We start from the raw sequence: 14,888 nt of genomic DNA on the forward strand, positions 1-14,888 counted from the left end.
GGAACCATCAGAGACTGTGCGAGGGAGTCAGAGTGACTCGCCCCAGTCTCTCGAGATCGCTGCCTGCTTGGCGAGGTGTGCGTTACTAAATCCATGTCTTTGCCTCTCTCCGTCAGCGGAGGAGCAGTGTCCGATTCCCAGAAACTGCCACATGCAGAGTTTGCAGTACCTTCCAGCTTTGTCGCGTTCTCCTGGTTAAGCATTCTGACACCAGAACACGCGCCACCACGTGTTTGTGTAGCAACGGGCGCTTTTCCGAGAGTTGCCGTTTGCGTTACTGCATTTAACCCCCACGACTCTCCATTGGGTGGATATAGCAGGTGGTATAATTTCCACTTAAAAATTGGGAACACTGGAAATCGTGAGGTTAACTGCCCTGCCTGGGGTCACACATCGAATTCTCAGCACGAGGAGACTAGATCGCTCGCTCTTCTGTAAGGTCCTTTAGAAACAGCACGGGAGTTCTGGAGGTTCTGGCCTGGGCACACCCCACCCAGGGCTTCCTGGGTCTCCCACACGTTCAGACGGAGCTTTCAGGAGCACAGATTGGTTTGTTTCTTCCCCAAGACCTTCAGTGGCTTCTCTTTGAATTTAAGATAAAATCGACAATTCTTAACATGGCTTACAAGGTCTCACAGAATTTGGGCCTGCGTGTCCAGTTTCTCTCGCCGTTGCCTCTTAGTGTATTTCCCCTGGTAGCCGTAGTTCTCCAGCTTCTGAGGGATGCCGTCCCTTTCTTTCCACCTCTAGGCTTCTATACAAGCTGCTCTCTTTCCCTGGAGAATTCTCTTCTTTCAAGTCGAGGCCTAGTATCACGCCCTCTCAGAAGGCTTCCCTGACGCTGTTCTCCTCTCTGCTCTGGATCTTTTTGTCCTTTTCTTCCTCTAGACGACTTGTCAGGAGGCAAGAGTCATCGAATCCCCAGCATTGAGTACAGAATCTAGAACCTGTTGGTCAAACGAGAAATTTTTGATGAATGAATAAACAAGTATTTCCAGATTTCTGTTGTTCTTTCCACTAAAACCATTCCCTACCAATATGTTCAATATTTTCTTGCTGGTTTTACTGTTAAATACCCAAGATATCTTATACTATGTAAGTAATCTCTAAGATGTTTATACTGTGTAAATTTCCCCCAAATTTATCTTAATTCCCCATGTACCATAGACATGCAGTAAGTCACTTGTAGCCTGCTGTCTGTTTTACTGTGATTACTCTGGGAGCTTGAAAAGGGAACTTAATAAATATCAGTAGCAGACCTTTAATTGGGTAATGTCTATGTGCCAAACACTGTGCTAAGTGTTCTTGATGAGTTTTTGTTCCTTAAAACAGTTCTGCAGTTAGCTGAGTAGACACACAGAGAAGAAACAGTCTGTCCAGTATCGCAGTCAGTCGGTAGTAGGATGGGGTTTTGAACTCCGTGTAGATCGCGGAGGTAGGCCGGTTCAGCTGGGGAATGCGCGCTGGGAGAGCTGTGGCTGCGTTGACTGCCGTGCGCCTTAGAAATGCCGAACAGGAGCAGAGGCTTCGAGCCGCTGTCCGAGCCGTGACAGCAGAGGAGCCTGCGGGCGTCTGTGCTGGGGTTAAATTAGGGGGACGCACGTGAAATGCACAACGCGGTGCGGAACCAGGGCACGTGGTCGTCACCTGGAAAATGATAGCTTCTCGTTTCCCAGGTCTTCTCCCAGCCTCCCCTGTTGAACTCACTGACCAACCCTGACAGATGAGTGCTCTTCACTCAAAGGGGAGACTGCTAAGAGGAAGCTAGATTTAGGTCTGAATAAGTTCTGAGAGAAAAATCGAATGACGAAGCAAGTGTACTTTCGCTTAGATTTAAATTGCATCCATTTGTATAACGTTCATTCTAGCTCAGTTAACAATTATATGCCATACGTTCCTCTGAGTCCTCGGTCTGGGGGTGTCTAGAAAGGTAGCTATTTTCAATGCTTTAAAAATGCTGATTGGGGGGCACCTGGGTGGCTCAGTGGGTTAAGATCTGCCTTCAGCTCAGGTCATGATCTCAGGGTCCTGGGATCGAGCCTCGTGTCAGGCTCTCTGCTCAGCAGGGAGCTTGCTTCCTCCTCTTTGCCTGCTTCTCTGCCTACTTGTGATCTCTCTCTCTCTCTCTCTCTCTGTGTCAAATAAATAAATAAAATCTTTTTTTAAAAAATGCTGATTGGGGGCACTTGGGAGGATCAGTTGGTTGGGTGTCTGCCTTTGGTTGGGGTTGTGATTCCAGGGTCCTGGGATCCCCGAGCTGGGCTCTTTGCTCAGCGGGGGATCTCCTCCCTCTGCGCCTCCCCTGCTTGCTCGAGTTCTTTTTCTTTCTCTCTCTCTTTCTCAAATAAATGCCAATTTTATGTTGACCCATCATAAAGCTACTTGAGACTATCCAGAGATGTCAAATTTATTTGCCCTTGACTCTATTTCATGTCTTTGAATTTAAAAATGGCAAATTACTTAAGAAATGGATTTTGGTAGATGAAATCTTTGAAAACCTGAGAGTCCCTGTGGAGAAAGAAGACCCTGATGGGGAAAAACTGCTGAATCAGTATGCCTTACTTCAGACACAATACTGTGTTATTATTACATCTCTTGTAGGTTATAATAAGAACTTTGGTTTTTAATGATTTATCCTTTGTTACAAATACATAGTTCATGAAACTAGGGGAGAAATATTTTGGAGGTTGTGACCATTTCTGTGAGGAATGCTTCAGTTTATAGTAAATTTACTTAAATCACGTTGTTGTCATGTTTGTGGATATAAATTTCATGTAAAGCACTAAATGAGCAAAAACCACTAAACAACTGAAAAAAGTAGTAGATGGATTGGGCTTTCATAATAAAAAGTTCAGTGAAAGTCCTTTAAGTTGATGTGCTGTGCAGGAGGAGGGTGCCTCGAGTCAGCGGTTTCATGGAGTTTAGTGTGTGTTGACGTACTTACGTGGCAGTGATTACGCGCTAAGTGACTACATCCTCACAACTCACAACAACCCTCACAGAGAGGTGCTCTTACCTGTATTTTTCATAAAAATATTATGAACAGTTAGGAAACTAACGTTCAGAAAGGTTGAGTTATTTCTCTGGTGTTACGTAGCTGGTAAGTGGTAGAATTGGAACATGAGTGCAGGCCTTTTTTATTTCTTCTCCTCTTCCTTCTTTGAGGATTGATTTATTTTAGAGAGAGTGTGAGAGCAAGCAGTGGGGCGACAGGGAGAGAGAGAGAGAGAGGGACCTGAAGCACATTCCCTACTGAGCAGGGAGCCTGACTTGGGGCTCGATCCCAGGACCCCGAGAACACAACCTGAGCTGAAATCAGAGTCGGCTGCTTACCGAACTGTGCCCCCCAGGAACCTCCAGAGCGGGTCATTCCAATTCAAATCCCTGTTGCCTGTCATGTGAGATTCTGAAGGAGAAATGACCACTCGGCATGGCAGAATTCTTCAGAAATTCGGATTGGGGTTATTGGGGAGCACTTTGAAGACTATTCACGTTGTACATAGAACAGAATAAATTCTTGATGGGTTAGAGAGATTTTAGAAACAAAGCAAACAAGTAAAGCTTTAGAAAAGCTAGAGGGTATATTTGAGTATTTGTCAAATCTCTAAAGCAGAATGCCTTTCTGAAGCTTACAGTGATAGAAGAATTTACAAAATAAAAGTGTTATATAGCTATAGTGTATATAACATTTAAAAAATTTTGAATATCGATACAAAAATAAGAATCGGCAAAAATTAAGAAAACAACAACACCCAGTGCTGGCAAGGAAAACTTACAGTCTAATTAGCCAGTAAAGGCCTTTGGGGGAAGTGAATGAAAAATGTTCATAAAAATGTTCATCCCTTTGCAGTAATTGTACTAGGAATCTACTGTACTGGGTAACCTAAGCTATGGAAAGAGTTGTTCCTGTGAAAATATTTTTGCAGTGTTTTTCAACCTAAAAATAAGAATCTAAATGTCCAATATAAAAATAGTGATTATTACTACTTGAGCCACTAGATGAAATGCTATATGAAATGTTATACAGCAATTTCTATTAATGCTCATGAAGTCTGCATGTGCAAAAGATGTGTAATTCTTACATGAAGTCTGCATGTGCAAAAGATGTGTAATTCTTACCATCTTTTTTGTTTGTATTTTTAGTAAAGTAACAAGTGTAGAAATAAGGTAATTGTACCATAAAAGACTGAAAGGAAGTATTGTACATTAAAATCTTAATCATGGTTACTTGGGTAGTAGGATTAAAGTGTTTGGTTGTCGTTGTTGTTCTGTTTTCTGAGTTGTTGGTATTTTAATTACAAATTCTAAAAAGGACTTAACTGTTGACCCGTAGGATGGATTTCCAGATTTCCAGGACTCTGTGCAAACGCTCTTCCAGCAGGCCAAAGCGAAGAGCGAAGAGCTTGCTGGCCTTGGTTCGCAGGTAACGTAACGCAAACCGCCAATAAACGCTTCATAATAATACCTGTAGATTGAGAAACAAATGGGTGCTTCAGCCAGCTTCAGTTTTAAGCTTCTGAGGACTGGATTTATTTCTGGTTGTTTCTGAAAAGTCCGCTCATGCACAGCTGTGTCAACAAGAGAGCAGCGACAACATAATTTGATTGGGTTATGAGCAGAATCTGATACAGTGATATCTACTCTTTGTAGTTTTGTAGGAAGAAACACAGAGTCTCTACCTAGAGGTAGAGGAATTTGATACCAGGAAGAAAGCCATGTTGATTAGGGCTGTGTGTTACAGAACTTTGAGATAAAACAGGACTAGTTCTCAAGAAAACCTTAATCATCAGCATTGTAGCTATTTTTAAGTCATTTTGATTCATGGATGAGAAAAAATTCTTACCTTAATATGTATCTTTGGGTGCTTTTGCTATTGTTTCATCATTGTATCCTTAAATTAGCGTTTTAAAAAGTCATCTCTGCAAATACCACCTTTTAGAAAGGACAGTAAGTTTTATTCCTGTTGATCTTCTGCCTGGCAGCTGCTCTTGGTCAAATTCAGTAGTGCCAAGTTTTGTTTTTTTTATTAAGAGAATGAAAAATGACACTTCTTCTTTAGAAATCTTACTGAAATTTTCCCAATTAATTAGTAATAAGTTCAAATGAATTAAAGCTCCTTTTGATCTGGTTTATGTGCATTCAGAAAAATAGTATAAGCTTTTATCCTATTCTGTGAGTTAATATTTTTTCATTTATTGATTTTTACTATTGTGAATCAGGATTTTTTGGAACTAATTTCATACAGCAGCTTCCTTGTACTACCCTTCTGTATGGCACAGCAGTGACTCCTATTTGCATTTTGACTATTAACTTCCTTGGCAGAATATCACAAATGCACTACTTTGAATATCACATATAAGTAATTTAAAGCAGTAATATGTAAAGAAGGAACTTAAAAAACACATGGCAGAGATGAATTTCTATTTACTTGTGTATTTTTTTAAAGATTTTATTGATTTATTTGACAGAGAGAGAGATCACACGTAGGCAGAGAGGCAGGCAGAGAGAGAGAGAGAGAGGAGGAAGCAGGCTCCCTGCCGAGCAGAGAGCCCAATGTGGGACTCGATCCCAGAAACCTGAGATCATGACCTGAGCCGAAGGCAGAGACTTAACCCACTGAGCCACCAGGCGCCCTTTACTTGTGTATTTTAAAGTTGTCTTTTTATGATCGGTTGGGAAATACTGCAGTTTCATTCCATGGTGAAGGGGAGAGTCTCGTTGGCACTGATGTTTTTCCTGCATAATTTGCATTGTTTAATTTCGGTGGGAGGGGTGTTTGTCTTGTCCTTCTAGACAGCCATTTTACACCTTTTCTCCCCCAACATGCTGTCATCATATCAGAGTATGCGTAGTGCCAGATCCTAAAATAAGAATGCCAAGATCTCACCCTGTGTGTTTCTAGCAGATGTTGCTGTTGCTCTGAGGTTCCTTTTTTAAAAAATATTTTAAAGGACTCAGTACTTCAGGAAACAAAGCTAAGGTTATTTTGCCTTTGAGCTGAAATATGGAATTCTCTTTAAAGGACGAGCAGGAAGGTTTTTCTTTTTCCCCCTCTTGCACAGAATCCAACATTTTATGTTTTAACATGATGATATAGACATCTAAGCATATTTATGGAACGTGTATACCACATGAAGTGTGAACTAATTTAATGAATACTAAATATATTTGCTGGAGTCTGAAATTGGCATCTTTAAACCATTAAAAAAAAATGTAGACTGTTTTAGTTCCTGATTTTATTTTTGCTTTACTTACTAGCAGCCTGAAAAGGTGATGGCAAAGCAGATGGAGTTCCTTTGCACCCCAGCTGGCTATGAGAGACTGCAGCACGCCGAGCGGAGGCTTTCGGCGGGGCTCTACAGGCAGGCCTCCGAGGAGCACAGCCCGAACGGCGCGGCTTCTGACACCTCGGATGGGCAAGGTGGGTCTTGGATGACCTGCGCTCGGCAAGCCGGGGGCTGTGTGCACGGTAGAGAGCAGCAGAAGTCGGCTTGTTTTTAAATTCTGGTATTTTAGAGCGATTTTGTTATTAAGTTCCCCATAAAACTTCATCTTCAAATTGTCTCTTTTTCACAAAAGGAAAGGATTCAGTCTGCAGATTTAACTAGCAAAAGTTTTGGGCTTACTTTGTTTGTACGTTTGTTTTTTTACCTTATTATCCCTAAACTAGCTGACCCGTGCAGTTGACCCGTATTTTGTACAGGGTGAGTGGGAATGGGACATGTAAACAGTAAAGATCCTTTTCCCCAAAGTCCCTGATGCCATGGGAGACATTACCAGTTTTTAGAAGCTCACAGCTTCATATTTTCTTGGACTTCAAAAACAAATTTGTCTATGAAATTTATAACATCTGGTTTCTAAGACGATATGGTAACTGCTTCTCAAGCACTGGGACAGGAGTACGGAGATGTGTAGAGATAGTATAAGAACGGAGAGACTTGAAGTTTTTGTTCTTCAAGCTGTAGATTGACCATGGCCTCTGTGAAACTGTTGGGTGTGGGTGTGGCATTAGAAATGGTTCTCTTAAACTCTTAAGTTTAGAGAGCTGTGATTTATGAATATTTTTATCAATTTGAAATTTTTGTTGCATGGACACACGAAGGAAATCTCACGTCGTTGTCATGCGCTCATAGGCTCTTCCGGCGTGCCGGGTGCACTTCTGGGCACCACGGGCACATCGGTGGCGTTAAGTCCCTGCTGGCTCGCAGCTCACTCTCCAGTGGAGGCAGATGTATAGCACACGACACAGAGTTTCAGATAGTGATGTGTGTTTGAAGAAAACAGTAATGTTGTAGGACCTTCTTGTTTTACATATTGCTATACTTTTCTAGTGAGTGGCTACCATTGTCCAAAAAAAAAAAGATTCCTAAGTGATAATACTGTCTTAACAAGCATTCTCCACCTGGAGAGTAAAATATGTCAGCAGACCAGAGTGCTGGAGGAGAAGAGTATTCTTCCTTTTAAAAGATGTTACAGAAACTGCTGAGTTGAGGTCTTGTTTAACCTCTCCAATCATCCTTGACAGTTAAGACTTAAGAGTTTAAGAAGCAAAAGCAAAATTAATGAGTGACTGAATGACCGTAATTGGTGGAGTCAGGATAATGACACGTGGGGTGGCAGTATGCTAGGCGTGTGGGTCTAGGTGTATGACAGAAGGTGATGTGGCTTTTAAGCATTTTTACCTTGTCTGTGCTACTTCTGTCTTCTTGGGTCTGCCGCGGGTTCTGCTGTTCAGTAACGGGCAGTTGTTGGAGCCCTCTCTGTTTCTCTGGCACTCGTTATATTATGTGTTAATGACACGTCTTGGTAAACTGTGCGCTGGTAAGAAAATGCCTTACAGAGGGAACGTACTCTGTGCCAGAGCTGGAGTGCTTACTGGAAATCTCAGTCTTTTGTTTGGTTCATGTTTCACTCTGAAAAATGTCCTGGCAGAATTGTAAACCTTGGAACTAGCGTGAGTTGCCATTTCCTTCCTAAACTATTTTTTAAAATACTTCTCAGCTATTATTTAAATTCTTCAGTGCCTGTTGGCTTTCCTTATTCCTTTCCTAAGGAGTGTTCAGGGAATTCATGAAAATGTATTTTTGGGGCACCTGGGTGGCTCAGTCGTTAAGCATCTGTCCTTGGCCCAGGTCATGATCCCAGGGTCCTGGGATCGAGCCCCGCATCAGGCTCCCTGCTTGGCGGGAAGGCTGCTTCTCCCTCTCCCACTCCCCCTGCTTGTGTTTTCTCTCTTGCTGTGTCTCTTTCTGTCAAATAAATAAAATCTTCCAAAAAAATACATTTTTAAGAAAAAACATAGCATGTTTTTAATATTATTCATACTTTTTTCCCCCTTTTCCTTTAGGAGAAAGACCTTTGAATCTTCGAATGCCTAATTTACAGAACAGACAACCCCATCATTTTGTGGTGGATGGAGAGCTGAGTAGACTTTACTCCAGTGAGGCGAAGTCCCAATCAGGTAAGAATATGGGATGTGATTAGAGAGAGGGATACTTGAATAAGACATCGTTAAATTCTGTTTTCCTACCTTCCACTATCTCCACTCCTGCTCTCCCCCATTCCCAGCCAAAATATAGGGTCATTACTGTTACCAGTATTTCTCCCTTTGGAAATAATAGATTGCCATAATAATGGCCACTTATTTTTAGAACTTGGTATTCCAAAGAATTGACAGGGAAAAACTCATGAAGGATGATACTGTTTTGATTAACTGGTATACAGAATTTTAAACCAGATAATACGTGGCTGATTAGAGTTATGTAATTGCCTTTTTCCAGCCTTTCATACTATGAAAGCAGTGGATTACGTGTTTACTTGCAAACTAAGGAAACCTTGTATACCAAAATCTAAACTTCTTGCAGGTGCATTTTGGGGATGGTATTTATATTTTAGAATTAAACTGAACTCCATAAAAGGATAAGCTGTTCCGTATTAGATGCTTGACTATTTTTCCCCATGAAGAAGTGAGTTAGACAAAGTATTAGAGAGCAGCACCGTTTGAAAGTATCGGGATCGTGGCGGGAAGGCTGCTTCTCCCTCCTTCCCGTATGATCTGGTATCAGATCATCTTGGAGTTACAGTAGCATCAGGAGTCACTTGAACGCTGTTACTTCATCTGTGAAACAGACATCATTTCTGCTGCATAGAGTAGGTGAGAGTATTAAACAAGGTAGCACGTGGGAGTATTAAACAAGGTAGCACGTGAGAGTATTAAACAAGGTAGCACGGACGAATTGCCTCACTGATAGGGATCCTGTAAATGGTAGCTACTATTTCTAGACTCTTGCTAATTTTAATATCTACTTTTGCATAGAGAGAGCAGATTCATAAATTGAGCTGCCTAATTTCAGATTAGCTGTTAGTTTTGGTTACACATCTAGAATCCTTTTCAAAGGGTGCATGTGTGTGTACACGTGCGTGTGGATATGTATCTTCCAGCATTAGTCCTTCGCATAGATACTACATTTTCTTGTCATTTGTAGTGTCCTCACGAGGTTGAAGTAACTACACACGCGTAACTCCAAGGAACGGGTCCTTATGGGAGTGGCCTTCATTCTTTGATCTTGTTTCTCCCACCCTCCTGTTTGTGGCTAGAACTTTTCATAAGGTTCCATGTTTAAATATGGAAGATGTTTTCTGTCTCTTTTTCACTGATAGTAATTAACTTTTTTTGTAGATGCATGACCAGTTTTTTTTATATATTTTTTTAATGTTGAACTAACCATCAAAGAAAAATATGATCTATATGCATTTTTGTGCCTTTTATGATTTAACTCTCATGCCATCCTATATAGGTAACTATCCCCATTTTATAGAAGAAGAAAGATACTAAGGTGTAGAGAGGTATGTGAGTTGCCTGGAGATGTACACAGCTAGTAACTGGCAGAGATGGAATTTAAATCCAGAATCCAAGCTCTTTTTTTTGTCGTGGGGTGGGGGGTGGATTTTATTTATTTATTTGACAGAGAGAGACAAAACGAGAGAGGGAACACAAGCAGGGGCACTGGGAAAGGGAGAGGGAGAAGCAGGCTTCTCGAGCCCAATGTGGGGCTCGACCCCAAGACCCTGGGATCGTGACCTGAGCCAAAGGCACCAGCTTAACAACTGAGTCACCCAGGTGCCCCCAGAATCCAAGCTTTTAATTGCAACTCTATAAACATGAAATTTCTATATGGAATTGCAGAATTATGAATAGTTGAAACTGTTTGCTATGGAGATTGGGGGATGGTTTTTATAAGTTGGAATTTGTTTTTTGTGATCCATTGATTTAAAGTATCAACACACTTTGTGTTTCCATTTTTATGCAGAGAGTCTTGGGATTTTAAAAGACTACCCTCACTCAGCTTTTACGTTAGAAAAGAAAGTCATCAAAACAGAGCCTGAAGATTCAAGATAGCTGTGATTCTCCCGCTGTTCTCTGGAAATGGCAATTTAAGGATAATGCTCCATCATAGAAATAAGCCTTAATAACCAACGTTGCCTCATTCAGCTCAAACAGATTTCATAGCCAAAGCATAAGGACTGATACATAGTCTGCGGAAACCAGGAAGATAACACAGCAGCCACAAAGGAGAAAATTGAGAGAATGTTGCAGTCTGTAACAGAAATACTGATCCATTCACATTCCTGTGTAAGTTGTTTTATGTGGAAAAGCTTACAAATTAATATTGTAAGCATTCATTATTTAAGAATGTACAATGTATTTGTGTAATTTATAGAAGTAAAATCTAGATGTGGAGACATGTTTGGTCCAGTAAATGTGGATACAGTTTATTTTACTTGAAATTTCACTGTCTGTTTTAAGTGTGTTTAGCATAAATATTCTTATATGTTAGAGTTTAGAATCTTTGCAGTCATAAAGAAAGTTTAAGCAATGTAGTTATTGGCAAGGTTGCAGTGGTTTTGGACAAATGGAAAGCAAATGCTCAATTCAAACCAAGGAAAATATTGTGGATTTAATATTTGATAAAACCGACTTTGTTTAACAGGAAATGTGTCATTTTTGGAAGTAAAATGTCACTTTTGCTGGCTCAGGCACACTTACGCAATTAATAAATTCTAAAGTAAAGTTTAAAAGATGAGCAAGAGAGTAGAAAATCTCTCTTATGTGGTTGATTCAGATTTTAGTATATCATTCTCTCATCATAAAAATAGGAAGCTGGTCCTTGGACAGAGAACTTGAAACAGGTGAACTGATGTGTAAAAGCCGTGACTTAAACATTGTTGTTGAAGAATGTGTTGAATAGATTAAGTCTCAGTAAGTTAACCCCAAATGTGATAAGGCTGGTCACTGTCAGAAAGGCTGTCATACAAAATCGAGTCAGCACCACTGTATGTCTGGCCCTTCTTGGTGTCCTGGATGGAGTCAGAGAAAGTAGGCGTCTTGCCCTTGGGGAGTGTCTTCCCACTCAGACGGTCCCAAGTGTGGACAATTGTTATATCCACATTTGCAGGCATAATTCTGTGGAGGTTTAGTTGACACCTGGATTATTTATTTTACAGTTTTGTGTACCTTTCATATTTGCATATGCAGTTTTTCTTTAAATTCATTTTAGCTTGAAAGTCTCTTTCAATTCCCCCTATTTAATAAATGGGCTGTGTGCATATTTATGGGGGTGTGCTTAAATGTTGATAATGTCCTTGCATACTTACGAGAAGTTCACATTGGAACCCATAGTTTAAAAAAAAATACCATTTCTACCAATTTACATTTTTTCTGTTGGTTTAAGAGAAGACATTTGACAGCTTTACCTACTTCCTTCAGATTCATCTAGACCCAGATTTTGATGAGAACAGCATCCTGAGTTGGGATATGTAGTGTTTTTTTGTTTGTTTTTAGTTCTGCTCTAAGTCCTAACTGTGTACAAAATACTAAGTCATAATCCATTATACTGGAGCCCATCGGCCACACATTAGATGAAATGTCTGGACTGTAGTCTCTGATCACTGTCACATGTATAATTGCTTTTTCATTCTGATTTGTAGAATAGCTTTATAGTAGAAACACCAGTAAACAACTTTTATACTATTGAAAGGCTCTTTTCCCCTAAGTGTTTTAATTGTACCATAGTGTTTTGCCCACTGAAGAAGCTTTTTATGGACCTTGCAACTTTGTTGCTAGCTTGAGATTGATTATTGTGGTTGTATTGTTCACTGTGTGTAGAAATAGTTTGAGTACGATTTAAATAGATTGTTCAGTTTTTAATATTAGCCATAGAACTGGTTAGTATCTCAGTAGTTTCATGAAACGTTTCCTGTATTCTAATCTATTTTGAGAAATTTTGTGGGTTTTTTTTTAATTGTGTCTTACAGTTCAAGTTTGTAGATTTTAATAAGCAACAATTTTTAAAGATGCAGTAACCTTCCAGTTAATACTTACCTGTCTTTCATGGCCCCACAAACTGCATCTTTAAATCCATAAGTAAGTTTCCTTAAGTATCACACTTTCCTGGTCTTTCAAGCTTAATGATAAGGGGGAAGCACAAGAAAAATTCCAGTAGAATACAGTTTTTATTTTGTAAACACTAATGTATTAAATTTGCTATACATTGAAGCAAATAATATATATTTTTATTTGAATTGTATATATGAATTGGATGTTATAACTAGTTGATTTTTTCATTGTGTTCGAGGTATTTTCACTGAACAAGGTCAATTGGTTACCTCAGTATTATAGCCGATATAGTCCAAGGGACCATTTCTCCCCAAGTCTACGTTGTACTTGATCACGTGACGTCTGCGTTCCTGTGACTCTTACATCTGTTGGTGAGGTGGGACGAGTGCACTTGCTTCCTGTGGCAATAAAGATTTCTGTGCCTCACACACGCATGTGTATATAACTTCCTGCAAAGCACTTTTCACAGTAGGTGATGTGAGCCTCGCCTGCCTCCCCTCTCTGAGTATTTGGTCTGGGCTCAGGTGTGAGGGGCCGGGGCCAGGACTTACGTCTTACGTCAAGACAAAGTATTATGACCAGTGACCTTCGTTTCTAGAAAGTTCTTTGGCATACAGGTGCTCAGTTGACTGGTTTGTCGAGGAACGGGTTTGGTTTATGTTGTTCTCACTTAGGAGAGGTTTACAGAGACATCGTAAAAGCTATCCATCCAACTAAATTAACAAAAGGAACATTAGCATTTAACATATTTAATATAGTAGTATTTGTAAAGTGCTAATGTGATGTGGCCTCGGTATTACAGCTAATTATGATACCGAGCTAACCTATGGTAGAGAATGAGCAGCAGCTTTGCGAGGAAGGTTTTTTGGCTTTGTTTTCTGGAGAGTGAGATTGAGAGAGAGCAGGGTGAGTGGCGGGGAGGGAGGGGCAGAGAGAGGGAGAGAGAATTTGAAGCAGGCCTCAAAGCAGGTTCTGCCAGGGCAGAACCCTATTCGGGGCTTGATCTCCTGACCCTGAGATCACGACCTGAGCCCAAATCAAAAGTCGGGTGCTTACCTGCACCCAGGCACCCCTGCCATGAAGTTGTAATTGCTGCATCCAGTAGATTAATGAAGAGCTTCCTGGGGTCCGGCACTGTGCCGGCCGGCGGGGCGAGGGTAGAGGCTACAGAGGAAACACGAGGTGTGCTCGCCCTTTGTGAATCCAGCACTTCATTGAACGGGAACGAGTACCGCTCAGAGAAAATACACATTTCAGTGCGTCACAGACTTGGGTGAACAAGGAGCGGACATTGAAGTGTGTTGCGTCCTCTGCAGGCACCGTGCTGGTGGGCACTCGGATGGTGAAAGCAAACACTGGCCTGACAGATGCAGAAGAGACCAGCCAGAGCTAGAGAAGTTAACAGGAGGCGAGGTGTGCTGGAAGGACATAGAGGCAGTGCATTTCCTTCGCTCTGAGGCCACTTAGCGGAAAAAAAATTCTTAGTTTCAGCCCGTTGGATCTGCTTGCCAGGATAAGAATTCTTTTTGGTAGTCCCACTGAACTGTCAGAAGGCTGGGGGGTTTTCTTATCCCCGGTTAGTAAGACCACTTGGGTAAAAGCTTTAGGATTTGGTGATTATGGGGCTACTATCACCAAATGTACATTTACAGTTATAGTTGATGGTATTTACGACTTAAAACCTAAATAAGCACGCAGGGAATTTTCTCACCTGTAGTCTGCTCACGTGGTTACTCAGATGTGAAGAATTATTGATACAAACCTCTTTTGCTTCTGTGCTGTGACTGCACTGAGTCCTCAACAGAAAATCAACCAAGGTATTAACCTAATGAAACTAGGAGGTCTTTCTCTTATAGGAAATGAATTTGGTTAGCAAACAGCTAAGTTAGAATTGAGTAAATGTTTTGTGTTTGTAACAGCTTAAAGCATATAACCAAATATGGTAGCTGCTCTTTAACTAAACACCACCGTATGGTCCAGCTGTGCGCGTGTTGTTTCAGGGAATCCAGGCTTATTTATTCCTTATCTGTGGGTGTCCTCATAAATGAGATTCTCAAGTGGACCTCCAAAATTAATAAAAGAATGATGCAATGTCCAAAAATGTATTTTTACTGTAAATATATCTAATCTTAAAAACCTTACTGTTGGGACGCCTGGGTGGCTCAGTTGGTTGGACGACTGCCTCCGGCTCAGGGCGTGATCCTGGAGTCCCGGGATCGAGTCCCGCATCAGGCTCCCAGCTCCATGGGGAGTCTGCTTCGCTCTCTGACCTTCTCCTCGCTCATGCTCTCTCTCACTGTCTCTCTCTCTCAAATAAATAAATAAAATCTTTAAAAAAAAAAAAAAAAAAAAACCTTACTGTTAACTATTTCCTTACTGACTCTGTAAAATCATTTTTATTTTACATAGAAGTGATAAAAAAACTAAACGCTAGGGGTAGGATTTTTTTTTTAACTTTTTGAGTACGTAGTGGTTAAAGCTTTAAAACCTC

At 40.8% G+C, this 14,888-nt stretch overlaps 1 protein-coding gene across 4 annotated transcripts in view; it reads left to right on the forward strand.

The window, feature by feature from the left end:
• Nucleotides 1-12,825, forward strand: part of NAB1 (NGFI-A binding protein 1) — a 44,643-nt gene extending 31,818 nt beyond the window's left edge. For 3 of the 4 annotated variants that reach the window (XM_044241178.1, XM_044241177.1, XM_044241179.1), the window contains 4 exons: nucleotides 4,334-4,423; nucleotides 6,259-6,421; nucleotides 8,348-8,461; nucleotides 10,311-12,825. In XM_044241178.1, the coding sequence (XP_044097113.1) occupies nucleotides 4,334-4,423; nucleotides 6,259-6,421; nucleotides 8,348-8,461; nucleotides 10,311-10,399 (456 nt within the window). In that variant the 3' untranslated portion in view covers nucleotides 10,400-12,825. The remainder of the gene's footprint in view (nucleotides 1-4,333; nucleotides 4,424-6,258; nucleotides 6,422-8,347; nucleotides 8,462-10,310) is intronic. The other variant, XM_044241180.1, reaches the window with a different exon arrangement.
• Nucleotides 12,826-14,888: the final 2,063 nt, after the last annotated feature.

The sequence above is a fragment of the Neovison vison genome, chromosome 3 (genome assembly GCF_020171115.1).
Source record: "Neovison vison isolate M4711 chromosome 3, ASM_NN_V1, whole genome shotgun sequence".
NCBI classification, from domain to species: domain Eukaryota; kingdom Metazoa; phylum Chordata; class Mammalia; order Carnivora; family Mustelidae; genus Neogale; species Neogale vison.